The sequence below is a fragment of the Ranitomeya imitator genome, chromosome 2 (assembly GCF_032444005.1).
Source record: "Ranitomeya imitator isolate aRanImi1 chromosome 2, aRanImi1.pri, whole genome shotgun sequence".
In the NCBI taxonomy this organism is placed as follows: Eukaryota; Metazoa; Chordata; class Amphibia; order Anura; family Dendrobatidae; genus Ranitomeya; species Ranitomeya imitator.
The window spans coordinates 278,409,719-278,425,944 of record NC_091283.1 but is presented as its reverse complement, the minus strand read 5'-3'; the positions used below and the strand labels follow the sequence as shown (position 1 = coordinate 278,425,944).

General features: G+C 45.5%; 1 protein-coding gene across 1 annotated transcript in view; it reads right to left on the bottom strand.

Annotated features, from left to right (window-relative positions):
• Window positions 1–3,870: 3,870 nt before the first annotated feature.
• The window catches only part of LOC138666407 (zinc finger protein 586-like), a 63,142-nt gene continuing 50,786 nt past the window's right edge, over window positions 3,871–16,226 (bottom strand). The window contains exons 4-6 of the mRNA XM_069754632.1: window positions 13,166–13,255; window positions 12,955–13,044; window positions 3,871–4,757 (exon numbers count right to left, since the gene is read on the bottom strand). Coding sequence (XP_069610733.1) covers window positions 3,871–4,757; window positions 12,955–13,044; window positions 13,166–13,255 — 1,067 coding nt within the window. The remainder of the gene's footprint in view (window positions 4,758–12,954; window positions 13,045–13,165; window positions 13,256–16,226) is intronic.

The window sequence follows — 16,226 nt, the reverse complement described above, 5'->3', positions numbered from 1 at the left end:
GAGCTGTTTGATATCTCACAGCAGGATAACCAGAAGAGGGGGGAGCCAACAGGATCATTTCCCCGACTCTGTTACCGGCTCTGGAGCCCCTGCCGCTCAGCAGAGACGAACAGGCGGCAGTCCAGGTGGGTTTTCCTCTTCGTCCATTGCATCCACTGGAGTCTTCTCTGTGGGTTCCCATCTAGGAACAGGGAACCAACTGAGGAGCAAGAGGGGGCTACCCCTTTTATCTCTCTGTAGGTTTCCTGCCTGTTCCTAGGGGCGGATCCCCTCTCTCTAGTATGTGCTGTCATGGCAAATAGAAAATGAGCAGCACTAATGCAAAAAAGGACAATGTATGAGGCAGTGATTCATGCTGAGCGGCTTACAACCGGAGGTGGCTGCAGAACACACTACAGCGTGAGCTGCACTCACACACAGAGACCTCGCAGACAGCCGTGAACAGCGCTGCAAGGCAAAAGAAAGCTTCTCACACAGCGGTGGATAAAGTAGCCTGGCTAAAGCACAATAAAGCAAATCGCTAGCTCATAACATAGTAACATAGTTAGTAAGGCCGAAAAAAGACATTTGTCCATCCAGTTCATCCTATATTCCATCATAATAAATCCCCAGATCTACGTCCTTCTACAGAACCTAATAATTGTATGATACAATATTGTTCTGCTCCAGGAAGACATCCAGGCCTCTCTTGAACCCCTCGACTGAGTTCGCCATCACCACCTCCTCAGGCAAGCAATTCCAGATTCTCACCGCCCTAACAGTAAAGAATCCTCTTCTATGTTGGTGGAAAAACCTTCTATCCTCCAGACGCAAAGAATGCCCCCTTGTGCCCGTCACCTTCCTTGGTATAAACAGATCCTCAGCGAGATATTTGTATTGTCCCTTATATGCTTATACATGGTTATTAGATCGCCCCTCATTCGTCTTTTTTCTAGACTAAATAATCCTAATTTCGCTAATCTATCTGGGTATTGTAGTTCTCCCATCCCCTTTATTAATTTTGTTGCCCTCCTTTGTACTCTCTCTAGTTCCATTATATCCTTCCTGAGCACCGGTGCCCAAAACTGGACACAGTACTCCATGTGCGGTCTAACTAGGGATTTGTACAGAGGCAGTATAATGCTCTCATCATGTGTATCCAGACCTCTTTTAATGCACCCCATGATCCTGTTTGCCTTGGCAGCTGCTGCCTGGCACTGGCTGCTCCAGGTAAGTTTATCATTAACTAGGATCCCCAAGTCCTTCTCCCTGTCAGATTTACCCAGTGGTTTCCCGTTCAGTGTGTAATGGTGATATTGATTCCCTCTTCCCATGTGTATAACCTTACATTTATCATTGTTAAACCTCATCTGCCACCTTTCAGCCCAAGTTTCCAACTTATCCAGATCCATCTGTAGCAGAATACTATCTTCTCTTGTATTAACTGCTTTACATAGTTTTGTATCATCTGCAAATATCAATATTTTACTGTGTAAACCTTCTACCAGATCATTAATGAATATGTTGAAGAGAACAGGTCCCAATACCGACCCCTGCGGTACCCCACTGGTCACAGCGACCCAGTTAGAGACTATACCATTTATAACCACCCTCTGCTTTCTATCACTAAGCCAGTTACTAACCCATTTACACACATTTTCCCCCAGACCAAGCATTCTCATTTTGTGTACCAACCTCTTGTGCGGCACGGTATCAAATGCTTTGGAAAAATCGAGATATACCACGTCCAATGACTCACCGTGGTCCAGCCTATAGCTTACCTCTTCATAAAAACTGATTAGATTGGTTTGACAGGAGCAATTTCTCATAAACCCATGCTGATATGGAGTTAAACAGTTATTCTCATTGAGATAATCCAGGATAACATCCTTCAGAAACCCTTCAAATATTTTACCAACAATAGAGGTTAGACTTACTGGCCCATAATTTCACTTTTAGAGCCCTTTTTGAATATTGGCACCACATTTGCTATGCGCCAGTCCTGCGGAACAGACCCCGTCATTATAGAGTCCCTAAAAATAAGAAATAATGGTTTATCTATTACATTACTTAGTTCTCTTAGTACTCGTGGGTGTATGCCATCCGGACCCGGAGATTTATCTATTTTAATCTTATTTAGCCGGTTTCACACCTCTTCTTGAGTTAGATTGGTGACCCTTAATATAGGGTTTTCATTGTTTCTTGGGATTTCACCTAGCATTTCATTTTCCACCGTGAATACTGTGGAGAAGGTGTTTAATATGTTAGCTTTTTCCTCATCATCTACAACCATACTTTCCTCACAATTTTTTAAGGGGCCTACATTTTCAGTTTTTATTCTTTTACTACTGATATAGTTGAAGAACAGTTTGGGATTAGTTCTACTCTCCTTAGCAATGTGCTTCTCTGTTTCCTCAAACTGCTCAAACTGTCCCTCAGAACAGCAGCGTCCTGTCCCTAACTGAGTGAACCCAAAATGGCGGCGGCAGCTTTCATAGTGCATCATGACATCATTTCAGCAGCCAATCACAGCCATGCCGTTAGTTATCATGCATAACAGGATGTGCCCATACTTCTTAGGAACCTCATTGGCTGAATAAAATCAAACTGGCTCATTGCATTATGGGAACTTCCGATTCCGGTATGTGATATTCTAAAAGTATCGGAACTCCGATACAGCGAATATCGGTTGATACACAATATTTCAGTATCGGAATGCTCAACACTAGTGTTCATACATATATTTCATGTTCATTCCCCACCTATTAAGCACAGAGAATTTAATATACACCTGTATATATGGGATATGTGTTCATTCCTCTATTATCTACATATATTCCAAGTTCATTTCATGTCCAAGATGTATAAGAAATCTATAATTCCTCTCCATATCTTTGGACCTATAAGTTATGTTCATTCTTTTTATTTATTCCTTTTCTTCTTTCTTTTTAGTTCATGCTATCAAAAGTTTTCACCGGGACGGAGTGGGAGTACTTGTGGTCGGTCATGAGGTACATGGGTTTCAGTCCTATATTCCTGTCCTGGGTGAAGCTTTTATACTGCAATCCATGTGCCAAAATTAAAATAAATGGTTGTAGGTCAGAGGCTTTTGAGCTGTGTAGGGGAACTAGGTCGGGCTGCCCACTGTCCCCTTTGCTCAGTAGCGTAGCTACCGGGGGGCGCCCCGGAGATCAGAAGGGGCCCGCCCAGAGCTAAGCTACTATAAGTGCATCGATCTCGCTGCTCTGCCGCTATGGGGCCCCTGAGCAGGCGGGGGCCCCGGTGCCAGCAGTGGGCCCCCCGCCTGTCATCGCAAGGTGAGCTATATTGGCATCTAACCGTTACAGCTCACCACATTGATGGGAGGAGCGCTGCACTCCTTCTTCCATCATCCCCGTCAGCATCTGGCCTGGCGTCGCCGACACTGACAGCGGGCGCCGGCCAGTGACGTCATCACGCCCGCTGTCAGTGTCAGAGATGAGCAGGAGGTGAGTATTTATTGTGTTTTTTTAATGGGGGCTGCCTTAAACTACAGGGTCTGCCTATGGGGGTACTTATACTACTGTAACAACTCTGCTGGCATCACGGCATGGCCTCTCATCTCTCACACTATCTTACCCACTGCTCCAGATCATGTTGTGGTTTCTGTTTCTTGCCAGCTCCATATTCTGTGCCTCTGCTCTCTGTATGCTTCCTGGCTGTGTTTGCATAGGAGGGCGGCACCTGAACTCTCTGGTTCTTATAGGAATCCGGTGCACCTGTCTAATCTGTTCCTCACCAATTACCAAGAGGCCTCCAGTATTTGGTACAGCTCCACCCAGTGGACTGGGCCTGTGCAATGTGTTAGCTCAGTTTGTGTTTAGCTTCTGAGTTGCCAGGCCTTGCTCTGTGTTACTCCCTCTCTAGAGGCTTTTCTTTTTGCCTTGCCCTGGTCTTGTTTGTCTTCTCCCCTGTGTGAGTTCTTTGGTGTCTTTCAAAAATCGATTTATGGTTAAAACATTTCCCACATTCTGAACATGAAAATGGCTTCTCCCCTGTATGAATTCTATGATGTTTGAGAAGACTCGATTTCTCTGTAAAACATTTCTCACATTCTGAACATGAAAATGGCTTCTGCTCTGTGTGAATTCTATGATGTTGGAGTAGACTTGATTTCTCTGTAAAACATTTCCCACATTCTGAACATGAAAAAAGCTTCTCCCCTCTGTGAGTTCTCTGATGTCTGAGAAGACCTGATTTGTACATAAAACATTTCCCACATTCTGAACATGAAAATGGCTTCTCCCCTGTGTGAATTCTCTGATGAATAACCAGACTGTATTTCTTGTTAAAACGTTTCCCACATTCTGAACATGAAAATGGCTTCTCCCCTGTGTTAGTTCTCTGGTGATGAACCAGATGTGATTTCTTATTAAAACATTTCCTACACTTGGAACAAGAATAGTAATTCTCTACTGTGTGAATTTTTTGATGTTTTACAAAAGATTTTTCAAAACGAAAACTCTTTCCATATTCTAAACTTGAAAATGATTTTTTTGCTTTATGACCAGTTACTTTTTGAATGCTTATTTTGTGACTTTGATTTTCCTTAATAGTCTTTAAAGAATCAGAAGACAGGACCTGCTTGAAAGGATCAGATGAGAGATCATCGCTGGGAAGGGATGATGGTATATCTGGAGTAATGGCATTTACTTTAATTGTATCCTGTGGAATCTCAAGATCATCTGATTTAAAAATTGAAGATGTCAGCTGTTCCTCTTGTATCCTGGTACAGCCATCTGCCAAGAATAAAATCAAACAAATTTTGAATAAAGTATCCTTGACTTATATTTTTGAACTTTTCTACTTAAACTGTCTGTAAAAATAGAAGTTAAGTAAAATACTGATTTACCAAGATATTGACAGCTCACAGGCCAATAGAAAACCTCACAAGATGCACGAGTAGATCTCTGCTTCCCAAATATCGAATTAAAAGCCACCAAACTGTATTGCAGGCAAAAATAATACAATAAAAACTTTAGTCATCTGATATTAAGTCTCCACTCAGGTCCATCATCAGTCAGTGGAAAAACAGGTTTCCACATTATTAATGGCTCAAAGTCTTTTGAAAAGCAACATGGCTTCAATAAACCAATCCAGCAATATCAGCGCTGCTGGAAGGTGCCAGATACAAGCTTGTTCTCCTCTGGTTCAGTCCTCTGTGCTCAGCTCCTGGCTTCTGTTTTAATTACCTGTTGCGACCCGTTTACTGACTACTCTTGCATCTTCTGATTAGGTATTTTCTCTGCCTTCCTGGTTCTGACCCGGCCACCTGAATATTCTTCTTTCCATCTCATGCAACACAACAGAAGGTAAAAATGTGGCCCAAGCCTAGGGGTCTCTGTGTAAGTCCAAATCCATGTATATCCTTTAAAGCAGGGGTCCCCAACTCCAGTCCTCAAGGCCCACCAACAGGTCATGTTTTCAGGATTTCCTTTGCATTGCACAGGTGATGCAATTATTACCTGGGCAAGACTAAGGAAATCCTGAAAACATGACATGTTGGTGGGCCTTGAGGACTGGAGTTGGGGACCCCTGCTTTAAAGGATGATGCGCAATGAAATTCCCTGGAATATGATGAGCAAGGGAATCACTGGGATATGGAAAACGGAGTAGATAGCGCCAATCCTGTTTGTAGTAGCCATGTATTGAGCTGCCAGGTGACCATGAACAGCGCCCCCAATATATTTTGTCTCCAAACTATTCCAGCAAGATTTAGATTCGAATAGCTAAATGGCGCTCCTTCTCTTTTTAAACCCGGCATGTGCCCAGACAGAGGAATATAACCGCATATAGTTATTGCTGGATTCAAGAGAAGTGAGAAAATTATTCGCAAGGTCCATTAGTTTCTTATTACACTTTTTGATGAATTCCAATATTATTGCCACATAAAATAACACATGTCAAATTTGAAATATGGGACCCGATTAGGAAAATAAAACTTGCCGCTGGAAGTGGTTAAATTTAGAGTATTTTGGGAAATAACTACTGTAGTCAAAAACTGAGTATAGACAATAACATCTACTGAAATTATCAAACTCAAATGTCTTCATCAGTAAAACATGAGTAACTAATGGTGAAACTTCTCTGGAATAATTACAGTATGTGGCTTGGTAATCCCCCCATGTTTTTCGGCTGTCTAACAGTCGCAAAACATGCGGCCACAAGAACTCAAACTTGTCATTCAAGAATAGAGAAATTATAGCTTACAGGGAAACAAAATGTTAAACAATTTACTGTATAATAACTGGTATATAAGGCAAAATTTAAAAAGTATTTATTAAAATAATTAGAATTTAAAGTAAACTGTAATTGATTTTTTTTAATATAAAAAAAACTCTCACGGCTCACCCGCAGAGACGAACATGCAGCACGTCTTTGCAGACCGCAGCATGTCAATTTATGTAGTGGAGACTCTTCGTCTCCGCTGGGTAAATTTCCCTTTCGCTATTATCAGATGTGGTAAAACCACAACATCTTCCTAGTCACATGCGTATTAAGTGCGGGAACGCAGCTTACTTCGCATGTGTACTAATGTACATAATGGTGAATCTTATGACAGCCAGAAATACATGACACAGGAAGTGAAGCAAAGCACAGAGAGGTCCTTCCCTTTTTAATAAATAAATAATTTAAAAAAAATGGCCATGGGTCCTCCCATATTAGTTAACCAGCGAGAGTAAAGCAGACTACGGGGACTAGGGTTGAGCGAAACGGGTCGGCCATTTTCAGAAGTTGCCGACTTTTGGCAAAGTCGGGTTTCATGAAACCCGACTAGACCCCTGTGTGGGGTCGGCCATGAGGTCGGCGATCTTCTGAACTGGTATCGGAATTCCGATACCGAGTTCCGATATGTTCAAGATATCGGGAATCGGTATCGGAATTCATATTTAAGTGTAAAATAAAGAATAAAAATAATAAAATATTGATATACTCACCCTCGGACGCGCCCTGGTTCTCACCGGTAGCCTTCCTAAGAATGAGTGCCTGAAGGGCCTTCGATGACGTCACGGCTTGTGATTGGTCGCGTGAGCGGTCACGCGACCAATCACAAGCCGCGACGTCATCTAAGGTCCTTCAGGCGCTAATTCTTAGGAAGGAAGCGTCCGAGGGTGCGTCCGAGGTTGAGTATATTCCTGATAGGAATATACTCACCCTCGGACGCGCCCTGGCTCTAACTGGCAGCCTTCCTTCCTAAGAATCAGCGCCTGAAGGACCTTAGATGACGTCGCGGCTTGTGATTGGTCGCGTGACCGCCCATGTGACCGCTCACGCAACCAATCACAAACCGCGACGACATTGAAGGTCCTTCAGGCGCTCATTCTTAGGAAGGAAGGCTGCCGGTGAGAACCAGGGCACGTCCGAGGGTAAGTATATCAATATTTTTTATTTTGATTCTTTATTTTACACTTAAATATGGATCCCAGGGCCTGAAGGAGAGTTTCCTCTCCTTCAGACCCTGGGAACCATTAGAAACCCAATGCACTGCATTGGGTTTCGTGTTTCGGCCGACCCCGACTTTTCTATAGGATCGGCCGATTTCACTCGACCTGACTTTTGAGAAAGTCGGGTTTCGTGAAACCCGACCCGATCCTATAAAAAGAAAAGTCGCTCAACCCTAACTGGGACTGTTATTTCAGTCTGGTAAGGATCCAATATCCAAGAATCTTACCAGCCTGATATTACCAGGCCGCAGCAGTCTGCTTACCTTGGATGGTTAGCACAAATAGTGGGGTCCCCCTATTTTTGTTAACCAGGCAAGGAAAAAGGAGACAGCTGCGGCCTGGTATTCTCAGGCTGGTGAGGCCCATGGATTTTGGCCCTCACCAGCCTAAAAATAGCAGCCAGCAGCCACCCCACAACTGGCACATCCAAAGATGCGCTAATTGTGGCACTTTACCCGGCTCTTCCCACTTGCCCTGTAGTTGTGGCAAGTGGGGTAATATTTGTGGGGTATATGTCACCTTTGTATTGTCAGGTGACATCAAGCCCATAGATTAGTAATGGAGAAGCGTCTATGATACACCTATCCATTACTAATCCTATAGTTACATGGTAAATAAAGACACATCCAGAATAAAATCCTTTATTAATCTTGATTAATCATATTTACTGCATCGCCTAATCCCTGAATCCCTCAATCTCCTGCAAGCAAAATAAAATAATAAACCAACACAAATACTTCCTGTCCGTCGTAGTCCATTACCGAGTGTCTCACGATGAGTCCAGCTCTGCTACATCTGGATGCCTTTGGCTGATTGGTGACATTATGCCACCATCACTGAGGGTGTTACATCACACGAGCCCTGCTCCCAATCACTGCCAGCTGTACTGTCCGCGCCTTTGGATGTATTGAATATCAACCGGCAGCCAAGGCGGCGGCTGCTCTCTGACTTCCTCGTGATGTTTGATTTGTCCGAAGGTGGGGGATGGTGATGTCAGTGCTGGTTTCACATGATGTAACAACCTCACATGAATCCCGGGGACGCAAGTGCCGACACTGCTGGAAAATGCCATACAGAGAGAACCCATTACCATACCCAGAGTGTGAAAAATGAATTACTGGAAAACCATATTATATGTTATTGACAAATTGTACAAAAAGATATAACAGACAGTCGTATAATTGAATGAGAACGGGAGATTACTTTACAATTTACCATAGTTTTTTGACTACAAAACACTGTTATAGAAAACATTAAAATCCATACAGCAATACCTGCCTATAAGCCCCAAATCAGTAGTGATCAGATCGCTGACTCCAGCCATGTCATGTTTACTATCTATATGGAAAGGTAAAATCGCGATAAAAAACATAGCGGCGATCATGAACTTCTGCGGTCTTCAGGAGTGAATATATTGTTAATATTGGGAAATTTATAAAATCCTGAAGGGCTGAGGACATCCCACCACCCGGCCCACGTGAGGTCATCAAGGAGGGGTGTCTGGCTGTAACTTAGGGTACTGTCTCACAGTGGCACTTTGGTCGCTACGACGGCACGATCCCGTGTCGCTCCAGCGTCGCTCGATTATCGCTCCAGCGTCGTAGACTGCGGTCACACTTCGCAATGCACGGCGCTGGAGCGATAATTTCATGACGTATTTGCGATGTAGAAGTCGTATGGGACAGTCGTACGGTCATGTCACACAGGGGGTGCTCTCACAATTCAGAGCACATTTTGCATAATCTGTGCGTGACGTTGTTCACGAGGGGCGTGTTGTGCTGCTAGCTAACTACACCTGTAGTGTTCTGATAGGCCATTGGTTACTGTGCACACATTGGTTGGAAAAATTGTCACCTGAGCGCTATTGTTCCCGACGCCACCTCAGCTTTCAAAATTACCTTCTTCACTTTGTACTTGGACACTTGGTGGACCTGGACGTCGGATTTTTTATTTCCCAGACTATTCCACGATTTGCACCGCTGCTTCGAAGTTTGTAAAAGCGCTTGGGCGTTGTGGATGGAACGATGTATGGTCGACATGAGCGCTTCGTGCCGCCGCTGAAGCGGATGGTACGCTGTTGTGGGTTATGGTGGGCTAGGGCGTGGTGGATGGAACGATGTATGGTCGGCATGAGCGCTTTGTGCCGCCGCTGAAGCGAAGCGGATGGTACGCGGTTGTGGGTTATGGTGGGCTAGGGTGTGGCAGATGGAACGATGTATGGTCGGCATGAGCGCTTCGTGCCGCCGGTGTAGTGAAGCGGGTGGTACGCTGTTTTGGGTTATGGTTGGCGTAGGGCGTGGCAGATGGAACGATGTATGGGGCGCGGCGGATGGAACGATGGATGGTCGGCATGAGTGCTTTGTGCCGCCGCTGTAGTGAAGCGGGTGGTACGCTGTTGTGGGTTATGGTGGGCTAGGGAGTAGCAGATGGAACGATGTATGGTCGGCATGAGTGCTTTGTGCCGCCGCTGTAGTGAAGCGGGTGGTATGCTGTTGTGGGTTATGGTGGGCTAGGGTGCGGCAGATGGAACGATGTATGGTCGGCATGAGCGCTTTGTGCCGCCGCTGTAGTGAAGCGTGTGGTACGCCGTTATGGGTTATGGTGGGCTAGGGCGTGGCGGATGGAACGATGTATGGTCGGCATGAGCGCTTCGTGCCTCCGGTGTAGTGAAGCGGGTGGTACGCGGTTTTGGGTTATGGTTGGCGTAGGGCGTGGCAGATGGAACGATGTATGGGGCGCGGCGGATGGAACGATGGATGGTCGGCATGAGTGCTTTGTGCCGCCGCTGTAGTGAAGCGGGTGGTACGCTGTTGTGGGTTATGGTGGGCTAGGGAGTAGCAGATGGAACGATGTATGGTCGGCATGAGTGCTTTGTGCCGCCGCTGTAGTGAAGCGGGTGGTATGCTGTTGTGGGTTATGGTGGGCTAGGGTGCGGCAGATGGAACGATGTATGGTCGGCATGAGCGCTTTGTGCCGCCGCTGTAGTGAAGCGTGTGGTACGCCGTTATGGGTTATGGTGGGCTAGGGCGTGGCGGATGGAACGATGTATGGTCGGCATGAGCGCTTCGTGCCTCCGGTGTAGTGAAGCGGGTGGTACGCGGTTTTGGGTTATGGTTGGCGTAGGGCGTGGCAGATGGAACGATGTATGGGGCGTGGCGGATGGAACGATGTATGGTCGGCATGAGCGCTTCGTGCCGCCGCTGAAGCGAAGCGGATGGTACGCTGTTGTGGGTTATGGTGGGCTAGGGCGTGGCGGATGGAACGATGTATGGTCGGCATGAGCGCTTCGTGCCGCAGGTGTAGTGAAGCGGGTGGTACGCTGTTTTGGCTTATGGTTGGCGTAGGGTGTGGCAGATGGAACGATGTATGGGGCGTGGTGGATGGAACGCTGACCGCTGTTTTTGGAGTGGCGTTTGCACCTCTGTGAACCTTTTTTTTTTTATTATTATTTTTTGTTTTTGTCCCCCTTTCGCTGTTGCTGTTTTAAAGTACTCTTTGTCAAACGCCTAACTTTTTTTTGTTATTTTTCAGATGTCTAATCGCGTGGAGTTTATCTGCGATTTCATTGAGATATACCAGTCTTTTCCCTGCCTCTGGAAGATTAAATCTCCAGAGTATTGCAACAGGGAAAAGAGGAAGGAGGGATATTCGAAGCTAATTGAATTTTACCATCTACATGCACCTGAAGAGCAAGCCAACAAAGCTGTTGTTAAGAAGAAAATTCAGGCGCTGCGCACAGTGTGGAGGAAGGAGCTTAATAAGGTCCTGCACACTTCCAAGTCCGGGGCTTCAACGGAAGAGGTGTACGTGCCCAGGCTCTGGTACTTCGAGCATCTGAATTTTCTTCGGGACCAAGAGATGCCACGGACATCTACGTGTTTTCGCTCGTTCGCACCTGTGGAACCGACATTATCAGAGAACCTTGTCGAGGTGGACTCTCAAGGGCAACAAGTAAGTAACTCTTTGCACCACTGGTTCACCAATGTGTCCTATAAATATATATAATTTATAAGCATTTTCTGTTTTATCCATCAGATTATACCATCAATTAGAAGTTATAACATTTTCCTGTACAGATAACTAACCCTGTCGCAGAAAAGTATTAAATGGCGACCTTCATAACCCATTCCATCTAAACTAATTGAAAATAGTATCGCTTCCAGCTACAGATAAGTATTCTTGGTGAAACTATTTCGACCCTAAATTGATAATCAGATTCCCCTAGTAGTCTGAACAGTGGAGTGCAAAGTAATAAATAAATGGTAATGTTAAATAATATTACTAATATAATAATATATTACAACATTTTCGCATGTATACGAATATATAGTTTGAATGCGGTTAGGGTGGTGTAAATCTTTTTTTTTCTGTTTAATAACTTCATTTTTTATTCTCCCCAGGAGGACAGTGCACAGGACAGTGCACAAGACTGTTCGACGAGTCAAATAGTGGAGGCTGCACCTGCCCGGACTCAATGGAGGCAAGGTTCAAGGAAGCGTAAAGCCACCTCTGACGTCTCCCTTGAACTTTTGACACTGGCCAAACAGGCGTTAACGAACAATGTCAGCCCTGCGTTGCAGGGGTTTGGACAGTACATTGTAGACAAACTTTCAAAGATGGACGAGAGGCAAATTATCGCTACTGTTAATAAGGGTTCGGATGGCACTTTGGATGAGCACACGCGCTTGGTTTGTTCCCGGCCAATGGAGCGCCCAGAGTCGGCATATTTTCATGGTTGGCCACAGACACCAATACGCCCCAATGTCCCCGTGTCCCACTTCGGCCCGCCACCCCCTAACTCCTACACGACCATTCCGTCTCACATGGCTTCGCCCATCAGGCACCTTAATGTTAGACATGAAGATTCGGCGTATCACGAATTGTGATACTTTGCTTCTTTACTGTTATGTATTTTTTGGTCTTGTTAATAATGTGTTTGTAATAAAACCTTTTTCTTGAATTTCTATCTCGACAGCTTGATTGGTGGGTCTCGATCACAGAGACAAAATGGGTCCACAGCACAGCATGACGGCAGAAATTAACTTAACAAAGAAATGTACTTTTCAAATAACAAAACATTGAAAATGGAATAAAAGTATATATATATATATTTTTTTTTTTTACAACAAACTTTACAAACAGAGAATAGTTTTTATTTTTGCCCCGCCTCCAACAGTTGGCACATGTCCCTAAGCTTATGCAGCTCCCCCATTGCCACATTCTGCTGCTCCTGAATCCGCGCCAGAGTGTCAAACAGCCTTTCAATTCCGGCTTCTAGATCCTCCATGGTCACACTGCTGTTGGTCAAAAAGCATAACATAAATAACACAGTCGTCTCCCGATACTGGGCTGGGATGACATCAACATACTAGCGTTTAGGATGAAGGAAACCTCTCTGTGGCGGGGGAGTCTCAGAAACTGCCCTTGCTGTCCCGGGTTACATAGAGAGAGGCAGTGAGTGACAATCTTAAGCGTGTTTGAAAATACTTACGTGGCAAGACCTCTTCTGGGGACATATTCTCAGAGTCTGGGGTGGTTCCACAGGGACTCCCATCATGCCTCCGTCCGTGACTATGTGCAGCTATAACATGAAGATTAAAAAAAATTATTTTTATTTCTTATGTTATTCTTGACATTAGAAATGTTGTTAAAAAAAAAAATTAACTTTATCATGAACAATACAATTAACATGGCAAACATACTAGGATGTTGAGGCATTGACCCGGAGGGCACATCTGGATCAGAGGCGGTGTGGGATGCCTCGTGGTGGCGGCGGCGCTGTGTCTTTGCCTCTTTGAAGGAAAAAAAAAAAAACAGGTGCTGTCAGCATATATGGCAAATTTTTGGTTGTCCGCAATTTCGCAGGCTTGGCAGACCATTGAACCCCTGAGCCCACAGACAATGCAGAGTATAACATCACTGTGAAGTGTGAGCTCTATTTTAAATATATGTACATATAATATGCGATTCAAAATTGCATTTTAATCCTTGCCACCAATGGACCTGTATTTTATTTTTTTTTTTGTTATTGTTTGTTAATTAGTGTTACTTGTAAAAAAAAAAAAAAAAGGATATATCTGAGGCGTTGTGGGATATATCGTGGCGGCGGCGCTGTGTCTTTTGCTCTTTGAATGTTAATAAAAAAAACAGTCAGCGTATGCCGTACCGATCCCACGAGGACAGGCAAATAAAAATGCCCTATAAAAGTCCCTGCAGCGTACCGCCCATTCACATTAATCACCCAATTAACACCGTCAGCGTACTATACTCTATGGTACCTGCATACTCACCTCTGCGGATCTCGCGGCGAAGCTCCTGCAGGCGCGCTGGGCATTTAGACTTCAGATCACGCCATTTTTTTTAACAATCTGGGCCTTGCTTCGGGTTATTCCAAACGGCTTCCTGAGGCCCTCAGACACCGCACGCACGACTTCCTCCTTGTGCTGGTTGCGGTGCAGCTCCAGCCCTGTGGTATTGTACTGCAGCTGATCCATTGTGCCAATCAAGAACTTCAGCTCTGGGATGCCCATTGGTGGATCACGCCGTCTGGCAGCCATGTTCAGGATGTCAGGGAACCAAAGCAAGCTAGCACAGGCACGCACGCACGCACGCTGTAACGTACATTCGTCATCACGCCGTCATAGACCTAGAGCGTACATTACGTGCCGCTCCGGCGTTATATAAACATCCATGGAACGGCATTTACTATGTGCGTTCCTTCCGTGCCGCTCAGGCGTAATAAAATGTACATCTACGGACCGGCATAAACAATGAGCGTTCAGACTAGCATAGCCATACACTACACACAGGAGAAACAAGACGCAAAGAACAACTCCAAGATGTCAGAACGTTGATGAGCTAAAAAACGGAAACGCCGAAGGTGCATTTCTAGAGCCGGCGGCACAACCGCGACGCTGAGTATACCGACGTCACAATCGTGATGCTGTGCATAAACGGAAACTCTATAGCGATGCGGATCGCGCGGCAGCACGGCTGAGTCAAGGACCTCCTCGGGGCGTTGCCGTACAGCGTCTTTCAAGCTAAGACAACGTTCTGCTCCTCTGGGGCAGACAGAGCTCCGCTTTTTAGTGAGCAAGATGGATGCCCTGGATTATGAGGGTCTGGAGACTCGCCCTGCCCACCCGAACATCCACAAACAGGAGGTGCTGCGCAGCATTAGCAACATGATGGAGAGGAGGTTTGGTGTCTGCCGCAGTGCACTGCAGCTGCGGAAGAAGTGGGCTGACCTCCGCTACAAAATCCCACAACTTCTTGCTGAGTTGCGTGCGGAGACAAGGCGAGGCAAGTACTAGTATGGGGGGATTGGGAGATGCACGCTGTCAGGAGGGGGGGGATTGGGAGGCTCGCGCTCATGGTTGCCAACTTGTCCTCGAATTCATTGAAAAACATGCCACTTTTTTTTTTAAAATGGACTTATTGTCCGAGAGGAAAATGCGGTGTCCGTGACAAAAATGGTCAGGTAAGGGGTTCCAGAGTCTCCACCACCATCTTTAAATTTTTTAAATGCACGCAATTTTTATGTAGATTGACCAGAAATATTATAGGAGGAGGTTGGCAACACTGCGCGCCCTGACAGGAAGGGGGAATCAGGAGACGCGCGCTGACGTGAGACGCTTCCTAGTGATGAAATAATACGTGTCCCAAGCCAGGCAGACCATTGAACACCAGAGCCCACAGACATGTCAGAGTATAGCATCACTGGGAAGTGTGATCTCTATTTTCAATGTATGTACGTACATCAGGCGTCTCAAAATTTCAGTTTACTCCGTTCCGCCGCCAATGGCCTAGGTTTATTTTTTTTTTTGATCTGCAGCACTCTACATTTGTGTATAAACATTGCGTTTCTTTACTTTATGTGTAGAGAGACGGCGCCGGCAACAGGCACCTGCCATTGCCAACAGGACCACTTCTTCCGCCACCAGCGGCAGCCCACAGCCCGGGACGTCACGTAAGTTTACCATCATTCATTGCAATTTTTTTACTGAATACGGGACATGAGGGTAGCGGAAATATTGTATACATTACAGGCGCAGTAAGGACCAGGCGGCCTACTACACCTCCACCATCATTTCGGACCAAGCGCCCTTGCACCCCTCCACCACCCTCAACACCTCCCTTCCGCAACTCATCTTCCTCCCCCGGGTCGGCGGCCTCCTCCCCAAAAGCGACCATTCTTAAGTGACCAAAACTGCGAGCGCTTCCCAACGGCGTGTTCCATTGTTAACCAGATCTGTTATTTCCTTTTAGCTGCTGCAGCTTTGGCCCGAGCGAGGGGCTGGGAAATGAGCAGCTCTGGTTCTAGAAATGAAGAACCGGCGTCCCTTCTCCGTAAGTATCCAGACAATAGGAGTGGTTATCGGCGGGATGTCACAATTGACAACAAAAACTAAAAAAAAAGAAATAAATAATAATTAAAAAATCTCGCCCTCTGGGACAGGACCAAATTGAGTGTGTTGTAAATTTCAAGGTATGTTCACACATGCTGTATTAGCAGCGGAATCACCGTTTGTTCTCCAACTTCTTCTATCCACAGAACCACCCACCGTGACAGAGCTCCTGGCAAGACAACTGCGCCTGGAGCGGACAGTAGCGCTCCTGCAGGCTCAAGTTCAGCAGCAGGCCCGCACGCTCCGACACCTGTTGGGCCGTGGGAGATAATTTTTATTTTTTTTTGTTATAGTTATTTAAAATTTTGTTTGTATATTGTTAAATACAAACAAATAATGTTACCAAAAAAACAAA